The sequence below is a fragment of the Bufo bufo genome, chromosome 2, assembly GCF_905171765.1.
Source record: "Bufo bufo chromosome 2, aBufBuf1.1, whole genome shotgun sequence".
Taxonomy (NCBI): domain Eukaryota; kingdom Metazoa; phylum Chordata; class Amphibia; order Anura; family Bufonidae; genus Bufo; species Bufo bufo.
In genome coordinates, this window is record NC_053390.1 from 195,150,606 (window position 1) to 195,175,718 (window position 25,113).

At 45.6% G+C, this 25,113-nt stretch overlaps 1 protein-coding gene across 3 annotated transcripts in view; it reads right to left on the reverse strand.

The window, feature by feature from the left end:
* LOC120991398 (trichohyalin-like) overlaps positions 1–25,113 on the reverse strand; it is a 76,660-nt gene that overhangs the window by 24,577 nt on the left and 26,970 nt on the right. For all 3 annotated transcript variants that reach the window (XM_040420216.1, XM_040420215.1, XM_040420214.1), the window contains 11 exons: positions 18,210–18,302; positions 16,461–16,553; positions 16,010–16,122; positions 13,601–13,736; positions 13,282–13,452; positions 11,503–11,628; positions 11,019–11,282; positions 9,525–9,587; positions 8,621–8,716; positions 6,506–6,607; positions 5,975–6,157 (listed from right to left, as the gene is read on the reverse strand). In XM_040420216.1, coding sequence (XP_040276150.1) covers positions 5,975–6,157; positions 6,506–6,607; positions 8,621–8,716; positions 9,525–9,587; positions 11,019–11,282; positions 11,503–11,628; positions 13,282–13,452; positions 13,601–13,736; positions 16,010–16,122; positions 16,461–16,553; positions 18,210–18,302 — 1,440 coding nt within the window. The remainder of the gene's footprint in view (positions 1–5,974; positions 6,158–6,505; positions 6,608–8,620; positions 8,717–9,524; positions 9,588–11,018; positions 11,283–11,502; positions 11,629–13,281; positions 13,453–13,600; positions 13,737–16,009; positions 16,123–16,460; positions 16,554–18,209; positions 18,303–25,113) is intronic.

The following is a 25,113-nucleotide window of genomic DNA, read 5'->3' on the forward strand; positions in this document are numbered from 1 at the left end:
CTACAGGGACGGAGTTGCATTCCTCTGCCTCGTCACCGCAGGCCACCCCCCCCCCTTCCTGTCTGTGTGGTACCAAGCTGGGCCCGTGTCCTATACGGACAAAGGAGGACCTCTCATAGTTCCCAATCTGCCCTCCAGGGTCGTTGGTTGATAATCCTCCACCTGCGCAGACCCAGGGAGGACAGCTGGAGTATTCCCATTCCACCCTCCGGGGTGTCTGGTTGATCAAATCCACCTGCGCCATCCAGCGCAGAACCTCTGGAAATTCCCATTCCACCCTCCAGTGTCGTCTGGTTGTTCAGATCCACCTGCGCAATCCAGCGCAGAACCTCTGGAAGTTCCCATTCCATCCTCCGGGGTCGTCTGGTTGATAATCCTCCACCTGCGCGATCCAGTGGAGATCCTCTGGAAGTTCCCATCCATCCCCCGGGGTTGTTTAGTTGATAAGGCTTCGCCTACGCACTCCAGTGGCGGACCTCTAGTTCCCACTCCACCATCTGGGTAGTTTGGTTGATGTATTCCCACCTGCGTGGCCTACAGCCACCACGGGCAGCTTCTAAACGGTAGAACTGCGCGTAAGAGGGCCAGAGCAGAACTTCTCCTCAGCCACCTCCGCACCCCCACCCCTCTTCGGTCTCGCCCAGACACACCCCTCCATTCCTGGAGAGTTTTGCACCACTGCCGCATACAATACATACCGTAGGCATTATAGGTGAACTAAATGCTAGAGTGCTGTTCAGTGACGCCAGTGGGCGTTTTCCCCTTTCTTAGGGGATGGTATTGCATTCCACTGGGTACAGTGCATACCGCATGCATTACTTCAATACGTGGCGTTCTGGCATTATCACCGGTTACAGTGTTTACTGTAGGCATTACCCCTTCCTTGGTGGGGTAATTGCACGCTCACTGGGTGCTGGATTCCCCATATGCATTGCCTTCCATAAACGCGTAATCTCTCTGCCGTTGAATTCAGTTCCTGCCGTAAACATGACCACTTCCGCAGGCAGCACTTGTCGTTGGCATCACCCCTTCCATAGGCGGAGTAATTGCACTACTACGGATACAGTACTTGCCTTATGTTCTGCCCCCTGCGGTAGGTGGACTATGTACAGTTACACTGGCTTTAGTGCTGGACGTATGCATCCCCCCTTCGGTAGCCTTTCCCCATCACTGTGCTTCCTGTTGCATTCCCCTTCCACAAGTGATCCGCTTACAGGGGAATACCTGAGCATCTTAGATTACTACAGTTCAACTACGCCACAGCGCTAGATGCCTTAGCTCAGTGCTTCTCAAATAGTGGGGCGCGCCCACCAGGGGGGGCGCCAGGCTCCGTAAAGGGGGGCTCGTTCAGGGCCTGGAGCTGGGGGCCGGCAATAGCGGTGGGGCGGTGCGGTCACTGTACTATAGCCCCGCCCCACCGCTCCTCCCCAGTTATAGAATGTGTGAAATGAATAATGATTCTATTCATGAGGCCCCCTCTGTAGTAGAACATTCAATATATCCATCCTACTCACAGGGCTGTTATCGTAATCCAGGCCGGCCGGGCAGACGAGCGGCAGCGTCACTGACTGACGTCACGTGCCTGCCCGGCATACTTTATGAATGAAGCAGGCGGCACAGGCACATGACGTCAGTCAGTGACGCTGCCGCTCGTCTGCCCGGCCGGCCTGGATTACGATAACAGCCCTGTGAGTAGGATGGATATATTGAATGTTCTACTACAGAGGGGGCCTAATGAATAGAATCATTATTAATTTTACACATTCTATAACTGTACTGGAACGGCAATGGGGGGGTCTGTGGATGGCACTGTTATGGGGTGGGGGGGGGTCTGTGGATGGCACTGTTATGGGCTGGGGGGGGCACTGTGGATGGCACTGTTATGGGGTGGGGGGTCTGTGGATAGCACATATATAACAGTGCCAGCCACAGATCCCCCTGTAACAGTGCCAGCCACAGATCCCCCCCCATAAGTGTCCGTCATTCACAGATCCCCCCATAAGTGTCCGTCATCCACAGATCCCCCCATAAGTGTCCGTCATCCACAGATCCCCCCATAAGTGTGTGTCCGTCATCCACAGATCCCCCCATAAGTGTGTGTCCGTCATCCACAGATCCCCCCATAAGTGTGTGTCCGTCATCCACAGATCCCCCCATAAGTGTGTGTCCGTCATCCACAGATCCCCCCATAAGTGTCCGTCATCCACAGATCCCCCCATAAGTGTCCGTCATCCACAGATCCCCCCCATAAGTGTCCGTCATCCACAGATCCCCCCCATAAGTGTCCGTCATCCACAGATCCCCCCCATAAGTGTCCGTCATCCACAGATCCCCCCCATAAGTGTCCGTCATCCACAGATCCCCCCCATAAGTGTGTGTCCGTCATCCACAGATCCCCCCCATAAGTGTGTGTCCGTCATCCACAGATCCCCCCCATAAGTGTCCGTCATCCACAGATCCCCCCCCATAAGTGTCCGTCATCCACAGATCCCCCCATAAGTGTCCGTCATCCACAGATCCCCCCATAAGTGTCCGTCATCCACAGATCCCCCCCATAAGTGTGTGTCCGTCATCCACAGATCCCCCCCATAAGTGTGTGTCCGTCATCCACAGATCCCCCCCATAAGTGTCCGTCATCCACAGATTCCCCCCCATAAGTGTCCGTCATCCACAGATCCCCCCCATAAGTGTCCGTTATCCACAGATCCCCCCATAAGTGTCCGTCATCCACAGATCCCCCCATAAGTGTCCGTCATCCACAGATCCCCCCATAAGTGTCCGTCATCCACAAGCGGTGTCCCACGCGGCGTCCGTTGCCTAGCAACTCTACGGCTGGAGAGAGGGAGCCCCCGACCCCCGACAAATGATACTATTTACAGTCGCGCGGGGGGCGCGAAATGTTTTCTTCTTCCTAGGGGGGGCATGACAGAAAATAATTGAGAAGCACTGCCTTAGCTTCTTCTGTGGGGCGTGGCAACAGTCGATACCCGCGGATGTCGGTGCTCTGCATCGGCGGTGTATGAGTGCCGCCAGTGGATACAGTCGCTGTTTCCACTTGGTATCCTTCTTATCTTCGGTGCTGGTTTGGAGCATGGTTGTGCCATATCTCTCAGAGGAGTTGCCTAGCAACATTTATGGGTCCTACAGACCACCCTTCTCCATGGGCCTCCTCGGTTCCAGTCGGTCAGGACATTGTCCTCATCACTATGTAGTGCATATGCCATTGCGCATATTCTGGAAGTACATTTCAGCGAGTCGAGTGTTCACTGACTCTGTAGTCCCCCCCTCAGTTGGGGATTCTACCCTGACGCTAGCTTGCTGTCGCTCCTGTTTAGAGCCTTCCAGGTAAAGTGTTAAAGCTAGCTCTTCTCAACTGGGGCAGTATGGTGCCATGGCTCCTATGGATGGCCTCACGGCTTCCCTTTAGTTTGCGCCGACGGGGCAGGCGCTGGCTACTTCTGAGAGAATGGTATTTGCGTTACCACTACATACTATGGTTCTTACTGCACAGCTTCTTTGTCAGGTGGCAGATTCTTCTAGATCTGAGTTGGTGGCCTCTGCGGTATGGCCCTCTCCTCCGCTGGAGTATGGACTAGCGATACAGTTGTGGCTCCCCTTACTTGGCTTCCTCCTCAGGCGAAGTGTTTAGCACAGCCACTCAATCCCTGCCTACATCTGCATTGCACGGGGTATTCTTTAGTGGCCTTCTATTCCAGAGTTCCGGACCCGGCTGGTGGGATGTGGCGCGCTCCACATCTCTCCTTCTGCAGGTGAATCCTTCACATTGGTCCTGGATGACTTACCTGTATAATATATTCCTCTCTTAAGACATCACTAATGTCTAAGTCACGTCAGCCCTCTGGTGATCTTACTTCTCACCGCCCATTCCGGGGGTAGACTGCGAGACTCCCTACACCAGACGGAGCGGGGTTGCTGTCACGTCCTGCCGCGATGATAGACGTTCCATTCCTGGTACGGAACACCCTTCTATTTCTTCTTCCCCCTCGAACAAACGGCTGCCGGCCTCTCCCTTCTGTATTCCTGGATTGCGGAAGGTGTTCGAGGCGGGCTGTCTGCGTTGGAGTCACCCGGACGTGGACTTGATGGCTTCGAGACTGTCTCGGAAGCTTCCCACCTTTCTTTCCCGAGCAGAGATCCGAAAGCTCCTATTCCCTGGTAAGGGTTCTCCCTCCTTGCGTTTTCCCCCCTTCCCCTTCCTACCAAGAGTTCTACGGAAGATCCGAATGGAGGGTATTCCGACTATCCTAGTCGCCCTGGGGTTTGGCCGTCGCACGTAGTACGCCGACCTCGTCTCCTTCTAGGGGACGTCCTGGTTACTGCCAATCAGAGATGTCCTTCCTTCAGAGTCCGGTCTTCTATTAGTATTTTAGGTCTCTTCGTTTGCCGGCGTGGCTATTAAGACTGTTAAGAGATTTTTTTTGGCGGATGTCATCCGCAAGCCTGCATCGTCCAGGATCTATTCAGGACCTGGAGGTCCTTCCTGGGTTTCTGTGGAAGCCGAAGTGCTCTGCCACGTCGTTTTTCTCCCCACGGTCCTGTCCTTTCTTCAATCAGGGTTGGACCTTGGTCTGGCCTTAGTTCTTGCAGAGTCAGGCGTCGTCGCCTTCTATCCTTTCAGCGCTCTCAGGTTCCTGGGGCCTGTTAGGACCGTCTTCAGGGAGTAGCTCATACGGTTCCTCTGAACCGTCCTCCTTACCGCCTTGGGATCTGAGTTTAGTCCTCTCGGAGCTCCAGGTTTTCCCTGGAGCCCGTGTGGGAGAGTTTCCCCCGACTCCTGTCCTGTATGGTAGTTTTTCTGGTCACTATTACTCCCATCAGACGAAGGGTCCTGAAACGGAATTACACCTTGGACGTTGTCAGAGCTCTGAAGATCTGTTTAGTAGCCTCCGGTCCCTTCCGCCGTACGGATCCCCTTATTGTCATTCCGAAGGGTCCTCGGAGGGGATTGGCGGTTTCCAAGGTGGCAATCGCATGCCGAATTCGATCTACAATTGCTGAAGCATACTGTGCCCGAGGCAGGGTTCCGACCTTAGGTATCTCGACTTACTCCACCAGAGCGGTGGGCGCATCTTGGGCGCGGAGGAATCGCGCTTCGGCTGCTCAGTTGTGTAAGACAGCTACTTGGCCCTCCTTACACACATTCACAAATTTTACCAGGTGCATACTTATGCATCGGCGGACGCTGCCTTGGGCCGCATGGTCTTGCAGGCAGAAGTTTCTTAGATGCCTGCTGGGACGCTTGCTTCCATGGGTCTGTGGTTTTTTCCCTCCCTGTGGAATGCTTGTGGACGTCCCACGGTTCCTGTGTCCCCCAATGAATATGGGCGAGAAAAGGAGATTTTTGTATAACTTACCAGTAAAATCTTCATTGGGGGACACAGTACCCCCACCCAGTTTTGTTGCTCGACCACAGTTGAGCAGTTGCTGGTTTGAACCCCGTTGGGTCCTTTGGCATGGCTGGTGTTCCATGTTTTTTCTTGGTTGGCTTGCTTCTCCTACTGCTTGTATACAAACTGAAGCTCTCTCTCCAGGCTGCAGGGGGTATAGCTGCCAGGGGAGGAGCTAACAGCTTTTACTAGTGTCAACGCCTCCTAGAGGACATAGCTATACCCACGGTTCCTGTGTCCCCCAAATAAAGAGCGAGAAAGAGATTTTACTGGTAAGTTATACAAAAATCTCCTTTTGTTGGTAAATTTTGTATAATAGCCAAGAAGAAACAATATAGTGGATTTATACTCCCGCACCGTCACCACCAATTATTAACACCCACTGATGTGTACAGAGGCAACACTGATCAGTCATGGATATGAAATTCATGTTTGATTCATTTTCCTGCTTGTTCCATTACCAAATATAATTGTAGACGTCTCCAGTAACATACCATTCATGTATAGTTGGCTAATGCTGGCCTTTCTGACAATAAATGTTTTTTTTTATAATTGGGCAATCTTACGTTTTGGAGATCAGCACATTTCTTTTCCAGTGTCATAGACGTCCTGTGCTCTCTTTCCAGTGCTTCCCGCAGGTCTGCCATTTCTCTGAGTTTCTCTTCCTCCAATGTGTGTCTTTGTATCTGAAGAGCATCTCTTTTTTCATTTTCCCACTTTTTCTGTTCTCGCAGCAAAGTGTTGTGCACCTAAAACATAAGAAAAAGCATGCACCACTGCTTCTACTGCGTTCTTTCAATGCCTGCGATTTAGTCCCATTGAACAGACTACGAACACCCGCCGCATTTTCCAGCAGCATCCGTCTTCTTTTGGCGCGGTCGCAACTTTAAACCACCAGCCGCACAAACAGCAGCACAGCAGTCAATGGGAGGTGGATTCCACACGGCCGCCACCAGCTCTTTGACACAGAATCCACGCCAAAATTCTGGCCTCAAAACATACGGTGTGAATGGGCCCTTAATGACAAACTGCATTTTCCATACTGTACTGCCCTAGTGACAAAGGCCAAACAGGTAATACCATATTAAGGCTCCTACCATTTCCCTTGCTTCTTGTTTGAGCTCTACAGCCAGTTTCTTCATTGATTCTTTCTGTGACTTCAGAGTCTCCTTCAATCTTTCAATTTCTTTATCTTTAATCTGAACATAAGAGCATAATATAGCTAATAGTAAGAGAGAACGGTTAGAGCTAAAATTACAGTCGGAGGCCTCATGCACACGACCGTATGTGTTTTGTGGTCCGGTAAATCACAGATCCCGGCCGTGCGCATGCTGCCATTTTCTTTTTTACTTCAATAGAAATGTCCTATTCTTGTGGGGCCACACCCGTGTGCTGTCCACGAGTTTTGCAGCCCCATTGAAATGAATGGCTCCGTATCTGATCGAAAAAAAAAAAAAGTGAATTGGATGCAGACCAAACGTACGGTTGTGTGTATGAGGCCTAACAATGAAAAGCGTATTTTCGCTTAGCACTAAAGCTGGAGATACTTGTTACATTACTGTTGGCTGTATTCACTGATTCTGAGCAAATCTAATGTATATGGACTGTTGGATATCAAAATGTCTCATCCTTTAGTTCTCAGGGTGCATAAGCCACCAACCAGCAGATGTTTCTGACAGTGGCTTTCTTCCTACTCAGAACACATGCACGCTCCAGCAAGCATGCATGTCTACGGGCAGTGGCGTAACTACCGGGGAAGCAGGGCAAGCGGCTGCTTCGGGGCCCGGGCTGCCAAGGGAGCCCGGCGTCCCGGCAGCGTGTGTGACAGTTTATTTACAAGTTCGTTAAATATCGATGTCTTACTGTTCAGGGCCCCTTCACAGCAGCTGACCAGGCCCCCTTGCTAATGTGATCTAATCTTAAGTCTTCTGATGTGTCTGGGATGCGAACCCACAACCTCCAAAGTCTGAGTGTATCAGAGGCCAGATACAGCAGCAGCACACATCAGGAAGGATTTCCCAGACTTGAAAAAGGAGTTATAAACTCCGAAACGCGTTGTCAACTGAACAAAAAATAGTATCTTTACCCAAAAACCTGAAACTGTGGTCGTTCCTGTGCGCCAAAGAGGTACCCTATTGTGTGTTTTCGGACACAAATCACTCTTCTCAACCCTAACAATCCTAACAATCCCTAGGAGTTTTTGGCAACTCCATCCTAAGGGACTGAACGGGTACCGGCAGCACGGACCTCCCTCACCCTCCCAACCTATTGTGTGTCTAAACCTGTTGTGCGCTTACATCTGCACAACACCCAAAGGTGAGCACATTTTATTCATCACGTCATCTGCGTATCATCGCTTATCACCCTATGAGCGCCTCTCCCTTTTCTCTTTTGCCATAATTGACGTCTTGAAAGAGGGGTATATGTCCAAAGAAAATGCCCAAACAAATTTTGGTCAATATGGCAGGGCTGGATTGAATCTGGAAGCTTAGCTTCGTTGGCACTGACTAGGGATTGTCTGAGAGGACAATTGTCCTTAATGGGACGTCTATCTTAGTTTAAGCTACATTTTAATGAGGATCTAGTGTTCAACTCATAGTTATCTTAGGTGGATATGACATCCTTTGTGAAATGTTTAATAAAATTCACTGAGGGTAGGGCGGTGTAATCATCTCTCTGCAAGTCAAACTCTAGGGAGGGGGCGGGGGGGAGTTGGGTGAAAGTTAAATTTGGTATTTAACAAACTCTGTATTATTCTGTAATGTCATCGCATCACATTTCTGTCCATGTAAATGACTGACAGGATTTTGATCATTATGTACAAATGTGTATTTTATTGATAGTTTATTTAAAAATCAATAAAGATTATTTTTGATTAAAAAAAAAAAGAATTCGTAACGCGATTCTTCGATAACCCGAACTTTAGACGCCGAACTTAAAACACAAGTTCGCTCAGCACCAGTCATTAGGAATGTCAATTTAAAAGCGGTTATCTGACATTACAAAAAAAAGGGTCTGTTTTTAGTTTTTCAGATTTGGCACCAGTCTCGTCCTTGTGCTGTTTTCTGCACCGCAGCTGGTCCTGGTTCACTGGGACAAGCTGCAGTTCCAAACACAACCCATGCACAAGAGTGGCACTGTTTCTGGAACAAAGATAACATGACCACTTTAATGCTAAAACTGGTACATCTATACTCCAGTCTGTACTTTACCTCAATAGAATTGACCACTTTATCCATTTCCTTTTTCAAAGATTCTGCTTGATCCTGAAGAGCTTTTGCTTTCACTTGTTCCATATTTTCTGCAAACTTCAATAAAAGAACAGTTAGAAACATCCTCTGTAATGACAAGCACAACATCTACTGAGAATTATAATAAGGGGAAACCACGAGCATCAACTAAAAAATACATGTAACAATAGTACATTTTATTAAGGCGGACTCCGGGACTTCAATATTGATGACTTATGTTTAAAGGGATGGTTCACTCCTTTACTGTCGATAGCCCATCCTTAGGACTCCTGGCGCCAGAGCTGCTGCAGAAGAGGTGATCAACGGGGATGCACCACGGCTCCTACACACAGCTGCCAATCTAAGGCCTCTTGCACACGAACGTGTGTGCCCTGTGGCCATGCAGCGGGCTGCAACGCACGAGCACCCACCATGGGGCAGCCGCAGCGGACCCATTCACTTTAACGGGTCTGCGATCCGCCCATTCCGCAAAAAGATAGGACATGTTATATCTTATTGCGGAACGGAAGTACGGGACGAAACCCCACGGAAGCACTCCAGAGTGCTCCCGTAGGGTTCCTTTTCGTGCTTCCGTCCCGCACTATTCCGCCTCTCCGGATTTGCGGACCCATTGAAGTGAATGAGTACGCATCCGTGATGCGGAACGCACACGGAACGGTGCTCGTGTATTGAGGATCCGCAAATGCGGTCCGCAAAACGGCCACGTTCGCGCACACGTTCGTGTGAAAGAGGCCTAATACTGATGACCTATCCTAAGACTAGTGCCATCAAAAGTCACGGAGTACCCTCTAAATAATAATTATATGCTTCACTGTGCAAGCTAACTTGTAGACATTAACCCTTTACAGAGAGGTTAGGAACATACCTGCTGGATTGCCTTTTGTTTTTGGCTCTGCATTTCTTCCTTCAGTTTAGAAATATGTAAATCCTGCCAAAATAATGAGATCTTTTGGAATCTATTAACACTATAAAATATATATATACAACGGATTTTTCACTATTTATATGGACATAAATGTTGAAAAACTAGTTCAGTGCTAAAATAGCCAACACGATAAAGTAGTTTATCTTTCTTGTTTGTTTGTTTTTTAGCGTCATTGAAAGGGAACCTGTCAGGGGATTCAGCTGACCAATCCAATATGTTGTACTCCAAAACGCTGCCTGTAGGAATAGACCTGTCAATGTAGCCAAGCCAGGCGGGAAATAGCCACACGGCCTATGTCTGCTACAGGAAATCAGTATCTGACCAGTAGTTTGTCTGATTGATGGACCCTGATTATCAGAATGAAGAGGCTCCTATTACCCAGGCTCCATCAACCGCTTCTTGAGATTTGCCGTACATACGGGGTGGGTGTTGGGTGTTTAACTAGGACGCCCTCTCAGGAGCTGATCCAGTGAGCGCCTGATGTTTTAATGTACGGCCACATAGTCGGATTTCCTGATGCAGTTTTGGAAGCCAAAACCAGGAGTGAATAGAAAAAAAAAGGGGAGAAGTATTTGTCCTTTATACTTTCTCCCCTTTTATGATCCACTGCTGATTTTGGCTTCCATAACTGCATCCAGAACCCTGAATGTGTGGTGGTACCCTTAGGCCACCTGCCCACGTAAAAATTTGCTTCGTTCATAACTTTGGAATAATACTGTACGGAGATGCGTCTCTGCACGGTATTCGAATGTACGGGCTGGAATGAGCCGAAGTTAGTTATTCACAAAGTCGCGCGTGACTTCGTTAAATAACTTTGGTAATTGATTTTTAAAGTGGAAAACCACTTTAAAACTTGAAATCGAACTTGGCTTTGGTACCGAAGTTATTTAACGCGCGACTTTGTGAATAACTAACTTATTCCAGCCCATACATTCTAAAGCTGTACGGAGACAGATCGCTGTACACTATTAATCCGAAGTTATGAACGCAGTGACTTTGGATGTAACATCCGAAGCTCGCTTCGTTCATCACTAACCGTAATGAAAAAAAATCCAAATGCCTGAATCACCCTTTTTTTGGTCACTTCATCCCATAAATTTTTTTATAAAAAGTGATACATACTCCAAAATGGTATCAATAAAAACTACCGCTTGCACCACAAAAAGGATCCCTTACACAGCTTCTTAGATAGAACTAAAAAGGTTATGGGTGTCAGAATACGGCGATGCAAAGACATTCTTTATATTTTATATAGTTTTATATGTTTTAATGTTCAACAAAAACTATATAAATTGGTTATCCATAACCTTTTTTTTTTTTCGCACAGCCGGTCGGCTGGGAGGTGCAACTGATTGACTGGGTATAAGTAGACGTTGTACCGTGCAGGACCAGGGCACAATGTGAGTGTGATGACCAAAGCCACGTGTTGTCTACCTTGTCTTGCTGATGCTGGAGCTGCAGGTCAAGCAGCCGCTTTTTGTGTTCTTCTTTCAGAACTTCTGCGGCCAGCACCTGGGCTTCCTTCTCTGCTTTCACTGAGGATATAACGTCTCTCAGCTTCAGCAGGTCCAGCTCTTTCTCAGAGAGGATCTTCTCAAGGGAAGCAGTTCTTGTGCCTTGTTCCTGGACCTGGGTGTTTAGTTCAGCGATCTGTTGGTCGGACGCGTCTTTTTGTTCACTGGCTTCTTCTGCCTGACTCTGTAGTTGCAGAGTAAGTTGGAAAAATGTAAGCATATATGCTACAAACACGAGCATTATAGACGCCTGAAAGTACAATGATACGGGGGCCATTTACCTGACCTTACCACTGATACGGGACCTGATATTAAAGTGACATTGTAATATATTTGGATCACAGTGATGCCCCCTGGATTGTATTCTGTTAGTGTGAAAAGGGGGTGACATGTCATGCGTTTACCTGGATTTGGGTCTCATACTTCTTCTCAAGTTCCCGCAGTTGTGCCTTCAGCTGCCTGTTCTTCTCCTGCTTCTCAGCACAATCCGCCCTTGATCCGTCCAGCTTACTCTGACACTCCTCTAAATTCTACAAACAGAGTAACATTTCTACCCGATTATCATAAAAAGATAGATTTTATATACAAATAATTGTTGTACAAATATTTTACCATATTTCATCATTTCAGTCATATATGCCTTGCAAGCATGGTACATGTATTCTGCAAACTGTGAACGCTTGGGGGGAGAATTATCAAAACTGGCTTAGCTGCCCATAGCAACCAATCAGATTCCACCATTCATTTACCAAAGCACCTATGAAAAATGTGGAATCTGATTGGTTGCTATGGGCAACTAAGCTAGTGTTTCCTTTACACTAGTTTTTGACTTCATTTTTGTTAAAGGGACGCTTCCATCAGAAAGGTTTTTTTTCTTTCAAACGCAATGGAGGTCATTTATAAAAAAAAAAAAAGGCTTTTTACACCAGTCTTTGATAGCCCAGAGGAAGATATGCCTAGATAATGATGCCCACAGAAGAGTATTGCATTGAATAGTGTAATGAGTGATACTCTAAATGAGCCATGCCCCACCCCCCCAGGTTTGGCCAGAATGATGGCCTGACTGAGCGAGTTAAGTGAGACTGTCATGCTAGAAGTCCAATCCAAGAGGAAAGTAAAGAACCAGGACAGGAAGTAGAATACTTGGAGTGACTTCCAAAAATTATATCCACTTATTTTCATAAGTAATTGCATAAAATAGTCACATATAAGTTGTTAATATTTGATAATCTTTTTAAGGGTCTCTCTTTAATTCTGCACCTTACACACACAGGAGGGGAAATGACCATAGAGGTAATATTTGAAGTCAGTTCTGCCAGAGTCTGTGATGGTGCACTGAGCCAAACTTATCAACCAGGCATGTTGTTTGTTAAAGGGGTTCTGCAGTTTGTTTAAACTGATTATCTATCCTCTGGATAGATCATCAGCACCTGACCGGCGGGGGTCCGACATTCGGGACCTCTGCTGATCAGCTGTTTGAGAAGGCAGCGGCGCTCCAGGAGCGCTGCGGCCTTCTCACCGTTTACCACCGTCCCAGTGACGTCACGACTAGTATCAACTGGCCTGGGCGGGGCTAAGCTCCGTTCACTTGAATTGATACAAGTCGTGATGTCAGTGGGCCGGCGGTAAACAGTGAGAAGGCCGCAGCGCTCCTGGAGCGCAGCTGCATTCTCAAACAGCTGTTTGGCATGGGTCCCAGGTGTCGGACCCCCGCCGGTCAGATGCTGATGATCTATCCAGAGGATAGATCATCAGTTTAAACAAACTGCAGAACCCCTTTAAATTTGGTGTATCTTTAAACACTTTCGTCTAGAAATGTTACTCCAGTTTTTTTTTTTTTACTTCACGCCCTTTTGGAGTGAGCTTGCAAATTTTAAAAAAAATGCAGTTATAAATCTGGCATACAACTAATTGACATCCACTAACACACCCTAATCCAGCGAGTGGTGTAAAAATTCAAAAAGTTGCACGTTTTTGTGCAAATAAGCCTAAAAAGTCATAAAAGCCCTATTTTGCGACTTTTTGAAGCCAAAATTTGTGTGATAAATTCCCCCCCATAATGTATTTGCATGTACCATTATGATTCTTGGAATTGTGACGCAATAAAATCACTGCATGTAAACACTCGTTAAACTTTCCTTTGGGATTCGCTTTGATTCCCCCTTATTTTTTGCTCAGCTTACCTCATGCAGCTTCTCTATCTTTGATCTGGATGTTCTTTGCTCAGAGAACAGTTCTGACTTGGTATTGTTCAGTTGACGTTCTAATTCCTGCCTTTCCATAAATGTCAGACTTCCCTCCAGATGCCGCAGATGAGCTTTTAACTCGTCTCTCTCCGTTTTCAAAGAAGAGATCTATATGGAAGGAGGAATTACTACTAAGGTCCTGATACACAGTCCGCCCTAATTCTAGAACGGTATTACTGTACAGGAGAAATGGAGACGCCTGGACCACCCTGGTTATGCTATCTGATGGCATTATATATTGTATTAATGAGGTTACCTCATACTGGAAGCTGACTACTTGGCCGTTGTGCGTACTGGAGCATTGCTGACGTATAGATTCCAGTTCCAGCTCTAGTTCCTGCAGTTCCTTCATGTACTCGCTGCGTTTGTACTCCAGGATCACTAGCTCACGCCTAGAGATGCCAAAGGTGATTTCAAATTTTCAGTTACATAAAACATCTACACCACTGAGATAATCAGGTTATTAAATGGGTGGAGCTTGGGTGCAACAAGAGCAGTGGTGATGCCCTCATTGCACCTAATTTGCATATTAAGAAAAAGTATCATAACGCGAGGGTGGAGCCTTGGATCAACAAAGGATAGGGAGGTCGCTGTTAACAGATTCCCCTTAAAGGCTATGGTCACATTTTGCAGTTATATATTTTTTTGCATTGGCAGTATTGTGGGATAAAAATGTACCGTAATTGCAGTTGGCTTCAATTAACCATTTTCTCTGTCTTCTGCATGCGTTACCATACATTGCAGGCTGCTCCGTCCCATTCAGTGTGAAATCTGATGTCAGCTATATGAGCGTGCAGGAGAGCAGAAAGAGAGGTGGCAGAACGAGCCCTCAGAAAGCTCATGCGACCGATTTCACAGTGAACGGGAACACAGCAACCTGTATGAGAATGCATGATGCTATAAAAGACAAATTAAGCTACATTTTTAATAAAACCCAACTGCAAATAGGTATTTTATTCCATAATTAAGCCAGTGCAACACATAATCACCTCAAAGGTGTCCATAAGCTTTAAAAGGAATCCGTCACCCGCGACCTCCGTATCCCTTAATATACAAATTAGGCTTTGGTGCAATGAGGGCATCACTATTGCTCTTGTTGCCGCCAAGCTCCACTCATTGTTCCCACTGCCTGGCCATGTCAATCAAAACAGTCATTGAGGGGCTGAGCACAGAAATGAGTGCAGCCTGGGTGCAACAAGAGCAATGGCCCTCAATGCAGCAAAGGGCAAAAAGTATCATAAATGGGAGCGGAGCCTCGGATCAAGAAAAGAAAAACAGCATTTTAAATCAGATGAACCACAGCTATGCGTCTATGCAAACAGCTGGAGGTCACTGGTGACATATTCCCTCTAAAGGGGTATTCCCATCTTGGACATTGGGGGCATATCGCCCCACCTTTTGGACCCGCGCCTATACTTATAACGGAGCCTGCAAAGTTGGAGTGCCAAAAATAATTCTATGGGAGTGCCAAAAATAATTCTATGGGAGTGCCAAAAATAATTCTATGGGAGTGCCAAAAATAATTCTATGGGAGTGCCAAAAATAATTCTATGGCAGTGCCAAAAATAATTCTATGGCAGTGCCAAAAATAATTCTATGGCAGTGCCAAAAATAATTCTATGGGAGTGCCAAAAATAATTCTATGGGAGTGCCAAAAATAATTCTATGGGAGGGCCAAAAATAATTCTATGGGAGTGCCAAAAATAATTCTATGGCAGTGCCAAAAATAATTCTATGGCAGTGCCAAAAATAATTCTATGGCAGTGCCAAAAATAATTCTATGGCAGTGCCAAAAATAATTCTATGGGAGTGCCAAAAATAATTCTATGGGAGTGCCAAAAATAATTCTATGGGAGGGCCAAAAATAATTCTATGGGAGTGCCAAAAATAATTCTATGGCAGTGGCAAAAATAATTCTATGGCAGTGGCAAAAATAATTCTATGGGAGTGCCAAAAATAATTCTATGGGAGCGCCAAAAATAGCCAAGCGGCGCGCTCGGCTATTTTTGGAAGTCCCCCAGCACTGGGTTATTGTTGGCAGTCCCCTAGAAAAGAGACTGCCGTTCTAAGTATAGGTGCAGGTTCCAGAGGTCCCAGTCCCTAACGATATGCCCCCAATGTCCAAAATGGGAATAACCCTTTAAGCCTAAAAGAAAAGTCCCCTTACATTATTGTAGTCTGCAGTGATGGCTAATCTCTGGCACTCCAGCTGCGGTGAAACTACGACTCCCAGCATGCTTCATTCATTTCTATGGAGTTCTGAGAACAGCCAAGCAAGTGTACATCTTGGGAGTTGTAGTTTTACCACAGCTGGAGTGCCGGAGGTTAGCCACCACGGTACTACAGCATTGTCTGGATGGTTATTAACTGACCATACTTGCAGGATGTGGTCCAGTAATTTAGGAAGATCTCTCCTCAAAATCAAGGGATTATGAGATGACTTTTACACTTCTACTGAAATTACACAAGTCATATTGTAGTGTATGACAGATTTATTTGGTTGGCCAATGTTTGTTACCTATGACATATTACAGCCACTCTGCCATCATTATATCGGGTTGTCCAATAGCAGTGTATAGCCATTCTTCTATTGCTCATCAGCCTTAACCTGATTCAGCTTCAGCTTCATTATCATTTTTGGCTTTTTTGCTCTTTTTCTTGTTACCTGACGTCGTCCTCTGTGATCCGGCTCTCCCTCACATGTGACTCCATCTTCAGGACTTCTTTCTGAGTACTCTCTAGTACATCACGTAGGGACTGCAGCTCATGATAAGCTTCCTATCACAAGTAGAGCATGTAAGCTTTCACCATATGTCAGAGGTAGACCTTACAGTCGATGTGTGATGATGTAACCGAGCAGACGCAGCAAATAATCTGATCTTAAAGGGCAGAAAGTCTCAACAATATTAATGGGGGCTACGTCAGCCCTCAATCGGAAGAGCATATCTGCAGGCAGCCCCTTGCAGAGATTCAAAACATTAATACAAGAAACATCTCAAGATTTAATAAAGTTAAAACGAAAAAAAGAGTTATAAATCTCTTTTTTGTACAAGTAGCCAGGCTGCTACATATAGGAGCCATCAGAATATCATAGAGATAGAGGAAGTATTGGGTACCTTTTTCTGGTGCAGGGTATCATTAAACATCTGTTCTGCTTCTCTGCTCTGGGATCTTCTTTGTGACAATCTCTCTTCTTCACATGCTACATCCTATGGTAATAAGATGCTTAGGTTATTACTGTAGTATATATGAGCTTTCCAAGTAATGGCATTTGGATCCTGAATATTATGGATTGTTGGGCAAGTTTGGATTAAATATGACTTACAGGGATAGTCCCATCTAGTATTTATAGCATATCACTAGGATGTAAAATGTCTGATAGGCGCAGTCCCACCTCAGGGATTTGCTTCTATCTCCAGAACTGGACTTGGTAGTGAAGGAAGTCCAAGATGTGAACGCTTGGCCACCTTCTATTCTCTAAAAATAGCTGAGTGTTGGGTTGGCTATTTTCAGAAGTCTCATAGTGGTGAACGAAGGAGAAGCAGCGCTTGCGCGGCTTGCTCTCCATTCACTGCTATGTGGCTTCTAAAAACAGCCAGGTGAGCATGCTTGTGAATAGCAGTGAATGGTGAGGATGCCGCGCATGCTCAGTGCGTTCTCCGTTCACTTCAGGAGCCATGTTCTGGAGATAGAAGTGGGTCCCAGATGAGGGCCCTGCACCTATCTGACATTTGTGGCATATCCTACCGATACGCCATAAATGTCCCAGATGGGACAACCCCTTTAAAGATATTATTGTAGAAGTTTGATTTTCTGGACGACAGAATTTTGCCGTAAGAAAGAACATTTAAAGGGAACCTGTCATCAACTTTATGCGGTCTTCATTGAGTGCAGCATAATGTAGTGACAGAAATGCTGATTTCAGCGGTATGTCACTCATGAACTAAAAGTAAGTGGTGGCTGAGAACCTGCATCATAATTATTGCAGCCCAGGCCTGGAAAAGAGTCATGGCTGCCTGAGATATCATGGATACTTTGCTCTCCCTGCCCACCTGCTGATGATAGATAGTCTTCTCCTTAGTTTGCTTCCTAGAAGAGAACTGCCAACCATCAGCAGGTGGGCAGGGAGAGCAGGAGCTCAAGAACACCATGTTTCTGGTGATTAAGTTCGGAGGAAGGGTCCCCATATGTCAGTGTAGCAAAAATATGCAGGACAATGCCTGCCCACTAAGCAAGACTTGCATTGAAATAGTATATTAATAAACAATGTAGCTTGTAAATTTTGCTGAAAAGAAGGTCTTATGTGCTGTATGTAGCTGGGATGAAGAATTAAGTGAAATAAAAATCTAAAAATCCTTTCTACTGTATCTTCCCCTGAGCTACACCCAATCATGATCTCTCACTGCCAGAGCTAATATTAATGTCCTGCATAGTGTCTCATAGTCCTTAACATATGTGCTTCTCAGTGGCATAGCTAGAAATGACTGGGCTCCACAGCAAATTTTTGAATGGGGCCCCCCTCCCCCAGTAATTTTTTCGCAACCCCTTCCTTTCATGCCTCCCCTATTCCTGTGGCTAGTAAAGATCGCTCTCTCAGACCAGGCCCGGCAGCTGTTCCATCCGTTATCTACACTGTCTATACTGCCACTGTATATAATGTCATTGTGTAATACTGTTGAGAGGGCCCTGACAAAATCTTTTAGTCCTCCTCCTCCTGGATGGGCCCCTTCTGTGTCAGGGCCCCAAAGAAGCCACTTCCCCTGCTTCTCTCATAGCTACGCCCCTGGTGCTTCTTATCATATGTCATTGCAATCCTATACAATAGGGAACAGCATTGCTTCTGGTAAGCTGTTCGTATTACTTACCCTACGGAGTTTGGCAATAGTTTCCTCCAGTATTACCCGTTCAGTTGCGAGTTTCTCTGTGATTCTCCGGCTCTGTGCTTGCTCAGGGGAGCACTGAAAAAAATAAGTCTTCCCATGACTGATGTAAGAAATGAAGATCTCTTTCTAACAAAGCTAGAACCAGCCCTGTACCTCACATGGAACCAGAGATCTCCCCCTTTATTGCACTGCTACAGTTATATTACGGTGACAGCTCAAAGGGAGTGTCTTTTCTGCTGCAGCTCAGGGGGCGTGTCTCAGCTCTCCCTATTACAGCGCAGGAGGCAGCTGAAGGATGAAACTGAGCATGTGCGGCCATCTCAGTGAGCAGGACAAAGAAATAATAAGAAAAAACAAACAAACAGCAGGTGGCGCTATACAGATACATTTTATTGAATAGCTCAGTGACTGTACTAAATATTTAATTAAATGCAATTACAAAAGTATTCAGATCCAGGTGCTGGTTTGAAAACTGGAATATTCTTTGTGAGACAACCCCTTTAAAGGGAATCTGTGACCACATACCTGGAAATAAAACCTTCTGACTCTGTAAATGTGCAATTGTCAGTTAAAGAAACGCACTTGCTCCCATGTTGATATGTGGCCCAAATTCATAGAAACAAGCGTTTGTAGTTTATGCAAATTAGCCCCTTGGGCGCAATGAGGGTGTTGCTGTTGCACCTAAAGCTTCAGTAGCTTTATGTGCTTAATGTGCTGACCCCTGTTTTGACTGAGGGCCAGGCAGTGTAGACGTACCCCATGCCTGCCAGCGGCAGGGCTGGAGTTTGCCAGGCAGATGCACAGCACAGATCACATCTGCCCAGCGATCTCCAGCCCTGCACTGTGCAGCAGTCAGTCAAAGCTTGGGGGGAAGGAGGTCGGCACCATTTAGAATTGTCCCATTTAGAATAGTCCACCCAACCCTAAAATCTGCCTAGTTATGAAAAGTGGCACGGGGTATTCCATTACATAACTGGGTAAACTTGCCTTTCAGAGAAACCCTAAGCAAGTGTAAAGTGAGCTCCCCGTTTCTCTGTTGTCAGTCCTCAAAGCTGGGCTGAAATACATTGTCAGGACTGCTGTGCATCCCCACAGGAGTCCTCTCCATTATGTTAGCATAGCACAGAAGTCCTGACAATGTATTTCAGCGCAACTTTGAATGCTGACAGCTGGGGAACAGGGGGCAGTAGGAAAATAAAACAAGAATGGCAATCTGGACTCCTTCTCTCCAGTACTACTCATATAGTACAGATGGTGTCTCTGGTTAAAGGGATTCTGTCATGAGATTTTAGCCCTATAAGCTAAACATATGACCATGTCCGTACTAATAACATGAATCCTAAACTGGCCTTATTAAACCTGCTTGTGGCTCTATTAGCTCAAAAAACGGTTTTTTATAACCTGTCAATCACCTACCTAAGGTGCCCAAGGGGACATCCGTTAATACAGGGTGCCCAGCCGTCTGGTGACCAGTGCCTCCTTCCCAGTCTTAATCGCCACCCTCCCTGTCTACAGTGCCGCCTTCCTCACCTCAGCGCTGCCTCCAAAATCCTCCCGTCTCTCTGCCAGATCCAGCGCCTGCGCACTAGGCTCAGCCTGATGCGCCGCAGACTCCTGGCAGCGGCTTCGTTGAGCGAAGTGTGGATGCGCATCAGGCCGGGCGCATGCGCACTTCGCTCAACGAAGCCGCTGCCAGGAGTCCGCGGCGCATCAGGCTGAGCCTAGTGCGCAGGCCTTAAAGGGATTCTGTCACCTCTTTTTACCCTATAGAGATGCGGACATGCATGGCTAGATCACCGCTAGCATGTCCGCAATATACCTGTCCCATATCTCTGAGTGGTTTTATTGAGTGTAAAAAATGATTTTATATATATATATATATATATATATGTAAATCAGCCTGGTAAGGAGTCCAAGGGGCTGTACTAACCGTTCTGGAGCCCAGCCACGCCCCCCTGTGAAGGAGCCCAGCACCGCCTGTGTCCACGAATCTCCTCCTTGCTCACAAAGTCAGATCGCCGTAATCTCGCGGTGCGCGAGCTCGCACATGCGCAGTTCCTTCCTTGAGGCTGATGCCAGCATAGGGAAGGAACACTATGCCAGTACTGCGCATGCGCGAGCTCGCACATCGCGAGGTTAAGGCGATCTGACTTTGTGAGCAAGGAGGAGATTCGTGGATACAGGCGGTGCTGGGCTCCTTCACAGGGGGGCGTGGCTGGGCTCCAGAACGGTTAGTACAGCCCCTTGGACTCCTTACCAGGCTGATTTACATATATATATATATATATATATATAAAATCATTTTTTACACTCAATAAAACCACTCAGAGATATGGGACAGGTATATTGCGGACATGCTATCGGCGATCTAGCCGCGCATGTCCGCATCTCTATAGAGTAAAAAGAGGTGACAGAATCCCTTTAAGTAAATTCAGCTGTGTTTATCCTTGTAGAAACCCACTTGGGTATAGGGAGTCTTATAGGTAATGCTCCCTGGGAAAAGTATGCAAAATAGATGTCCTCCAGAAGGAAGAAAATTGTCTCTCTAGTGTCACCTATAGGTAGCTAATGTTTGACCCATAACGGAAACTTGACCAGAGACACCCATCCGTAGACAGCCCTGTTTCAGAGTGCTCCTCATCAGCAGAAAGTAAGGTTTTGGCTAGTTGGGTGAACTACATGAACTTTCAAGCATCTCCAGGAAGGTATTGTTTATCCTTGCAGAACCCAGTGGTCTCTCTTCCTTCTGGAGGAGAGCTATTTTGCACACATTTATCAGGAAGCATTAACTGCAAGACTTTCTACACCAGCTGGATATACGCAAGAAGAATCAGAAGTGTCTAAAGGTGGACATACACATTAGGTAGAAGTAGTTTGATGAACCGTAGGTAAACAAACAACTGGTGAACGTTAGCTTCACAGACGTGGCCACACACGTTTTAGTCCATATTGGCTGCTATAGTTGTTCAAACTGGCCACACATGTTCAATGAAACCTAGCGATGTTCAATGAAACCTTCTTTTAAAGAAAGATCTTCAGTTCATGAACGATCCGTGTTTGACCAAAAGATCTTTCATCCTACTGTCCTCAATCAGCCCTGCACTGAGGCTGTACAGCATAGTATACTGCTGTACAGCCTCTCTGGGGGGTGTATTTCCCCTGTAACTGGGGCTACTATGTCAGCCCGTTACAGGAGAACTCAACAGTGAAAAAAAAAAAAAAAGAAGTTAAATGTCATCCAGAGGTCTTGTATGACCTTATGGGGGGACACAAAGTGTAAAATAAAAAAATAAAAAAAGTTTCACATGTAAAAAAAATGTCCCCCCCCCCCCCCCCCAATTTAGCCATTTAAAAAATTGTAAAAATTTTAAAAAATAAAATAAAATAGACAAAAATAAATAAAATTTGGTATCACCGCGTCCGTTATGGCCAGCTCTACAAAAATATCACATGATCTACCCCATCAAGTGAATGGTGTAAAAAAACAAACAAATAAGAATCACTCCAAAACATCTTTTTCAGTCACCTCACTTACCAAAAAACATAATATCAATCAAAAAGTCATATGTACCCCAAAATGGTAGCAATAATAACATCACCTCATCCCGCAAAAAACAAGCCCTCACACGAGACCATAGCCAGAAGAATTAAAAAAATATGGCTCTATTATTATAAAAATTATTGTGTAAAACGTAAAAAATTTTTTTTTTTACATATTTGGTATTGTTGCGTCCATAACGACCAGATCTATAAAAATATCACATGATCTACCCCATCAAGTGAACAGTGTAAAAAAAATATATATATTTAAAATGACACCAAACAGCTTTTTTTGTGACTTCATCTCCCAAAAAATGAGGTAAAAAGCGACCAGAAAGCCATATGTACCCCAAAATAGTGCCAATAAAAACCACAGCTTGTCCCGCACAAAATAAGCCCTCACGCAACTCAGTCAACAAAAAAAATAAAAAGTTATCGATCTTAAAAGCCATGACAGAAAATTCCATGTTAGAAAATCCAGATGCCGCTCCTTCCCTTTCTGAGCCCTGGCGTATCCTGAAATAACAGTATACGACCACAATTGGGGTGTTACTGTATTCAGGAGAGAATGGGTAGCAGATTGTGGAGGGATATTCTCTGGTTATCTTTTGTGAAAAAGAAAGTTGGGGTTAAAGCACTATTTTCTTGCAAAAAAATAAATAAAAAAAATGTATTTTCCATTTTCACAGCCAAGTATTATAAATTCTATGAAACGCTGTTGGGTCAAGTGCTCACTACTCAGTGCTCCAGACTAAAAAAAATAAACAGGAGCCATTGGCTCCTAAACTGAAAAATTAGGAGCCAAATTAAATTTTTAGTCGCCAAATTGAAAATATATGTAATTATAATTAAAAAAAAAAGACTTGGAGAAGATGAGACACAGGTCACAGTAATGAGCCAGCACTACATATTAGGGATGTCACGATACCAACATTTTTATTCGGTTTCGATACCATAAAAAAGTATTGCGACACCATTCGATACCACGCGATACCATTTTATGGAACGTCCGGCCCATAATAGAACAGTCCTATCCTATTTTTTTGGGGGGAACAAGGTGACACGGTTATTATTTTTTTTCCTTTTACGACGTTCACCGCATAGGAGAAATTTTTTAATATTTTAATAGTTTGGACTTTTCGGACGTGGCAATATGTAATATGTTTATTTATTGTTTATATATTTTATAAGTAAAATTGGGAAGGGGGCGATTAATACTTAATATTTTGGTGTTCGTGTTTTTTTTTTACTTTTTTTTATTTTTACACTTTTTATTTACTAACTATTAGCCCCCTTAGGGGCTACAACCCTTGTCCTATTCACCATAATAGAGCTCTATTAGGGTAAATAGGACCTCACACTCTCCCTGCTTCCCTGGGCTTTCTGCACACGGCAGCAGGGAGCTTACCATGGCAGCCAAGGCTTCAGTAGCGTCCTGGCTGCCATGGTAACCGATTGGAGTCCCGCAACTTCACCACTGGGGCTCCGATGGGAACTGCCACTGAGGAGGAGGGGAGGGGACCCTGTGGCCACTGCCACCATTGACTTTAATACTTGGGGGGAGTAGGCGCACTGCGCCACCAATGATGTTAACTCACCCATTAATTCAAACATAGGAGGCGAATGCCGGCAGCAGAATCACATAGCCGGCACCCGACCTCTATTACAGGTAGCTGCGATCCGCGGCAGTTAACCCCTCACATGCGGCACCTGAGGAGTTAACTGCCGCGGATCGCAGCGCCCTGTCATAGAGGTCGGGTGCCGGCTATGTGATTCTGCAGCCAGTACCCGCCTCCTGTATTTGAATTAATGGGTGAGTTAAAATCATTGGTGGCGCAGTGGCCACAGCCCCTCCCCTCCTCTTCCCCTCTGTCTTTTCATTGGTGGCAGCAGAGGCACAGGGGGAGGGAGAGACTGCTTCCTTCTCCCCTGTGCTGTTGAGCGAACGCCTGCGCTGGGGCAGCGGGAAAATGAATTATTGGATCCCATGCCCCGCCGCAATATTCAGCTACAGCGCAGCAGCTCTGTCGCAAATGGTGACAAGGCTAAAAAGTCTTGTCGCCATATGCAAATTTTAAGACGCATTGGTGACCATTTTGGTCGCCATCTGCAGCGCTGCTACACCCCTTACAAATTCCTTGGATACAAAATGTGGTCACTTTTTGGGGGTTTTCACTGTGGGGGTACCTTAGGGTCTCTTCAAATGCAACATAGCACCCTAAGACCATTCCAGCAAAATCTGCCCACCAAAAACCATATGGCGCTCCTTGCCTTCTGTGCCCTGTCGCGTGCCCATGGATCTGTATACGACCACATATGGGGTGTTTCTGTAAACTGCAGAATCAGGGTAATAAATATTGAGCTTTGTGTTGTTGTTAACCCTTGATATGTTACAGGAAAAAATAGATTAAAATGGAAAATCTGCAAAAAAAGTTACATTTTGAAATTTCACATCTATTTTGCTTTAATTCCTGTGGAATACTTAAAGGGTTAACAACATTGTGTAGTTTCTGAAATAGGGTCATTTATGGGTGTTTTTTATTATGTGAGCTCCTCAAAGTGACTTCAGAACTAAACTGGTCCGTTAAAAAAGTTGATTTTGGAAATTTTCTTAAAAATTTCAAAAATTGCTTCTAAAATTCTAAACCTTCTAACGTCCTAAAAAAATAAAATAACATTACCAAAATGATGCCAACATAAAGCAGATATATGGGGAATGTTAATTAATGAGTATTTTATGAGGTATCACTATCTGTCTTAAAAGCAGAGAGATTCAAATTTAAAAACCAATTAATTTTTTCAAATTTTCGTAAACTTTTGGATTTTTTTTATAAATTAAGGTAAAACATATTGACTCAAATCTACCATTAACATGATGTACAATGTGTCACGAGAAAACAATCTCTGAATGGTTTGGATAAGTAAAAGCGTTCCAAAGTTATTACCACATAAAGTGACACATCAGATTTGCAAAATTAGGCCTGGTCAGGAAGGGGGCAAATGGCCCAGTCTGGAAGTGGTTAAATTTCAACCCAATGATCGTTCATTTTGGTTGAAATCCTTTTGATCACCTTTAGGCCTCTTGCACACGAACGTTGTGTGCCTGTGGCCGTATTGCGACCCGCATATGGCGTGTCCGCAATACACGGGCACCGGCCCGTGTGCACTCTGCATCACGGATGCGAACCCATTCACTTGAATGGGTCTGCAATCACAGAGATGCGGAAAGGAAGCACGGATTGGAACCCCACGGAAGCACTACGGAGTCCTTCCGTGTTGTTTCTGCCCGTGCCTCCGCACCGCAAAAAAAATAGAACTTGTTCAAATTGAATGAGCCTCGATCCGT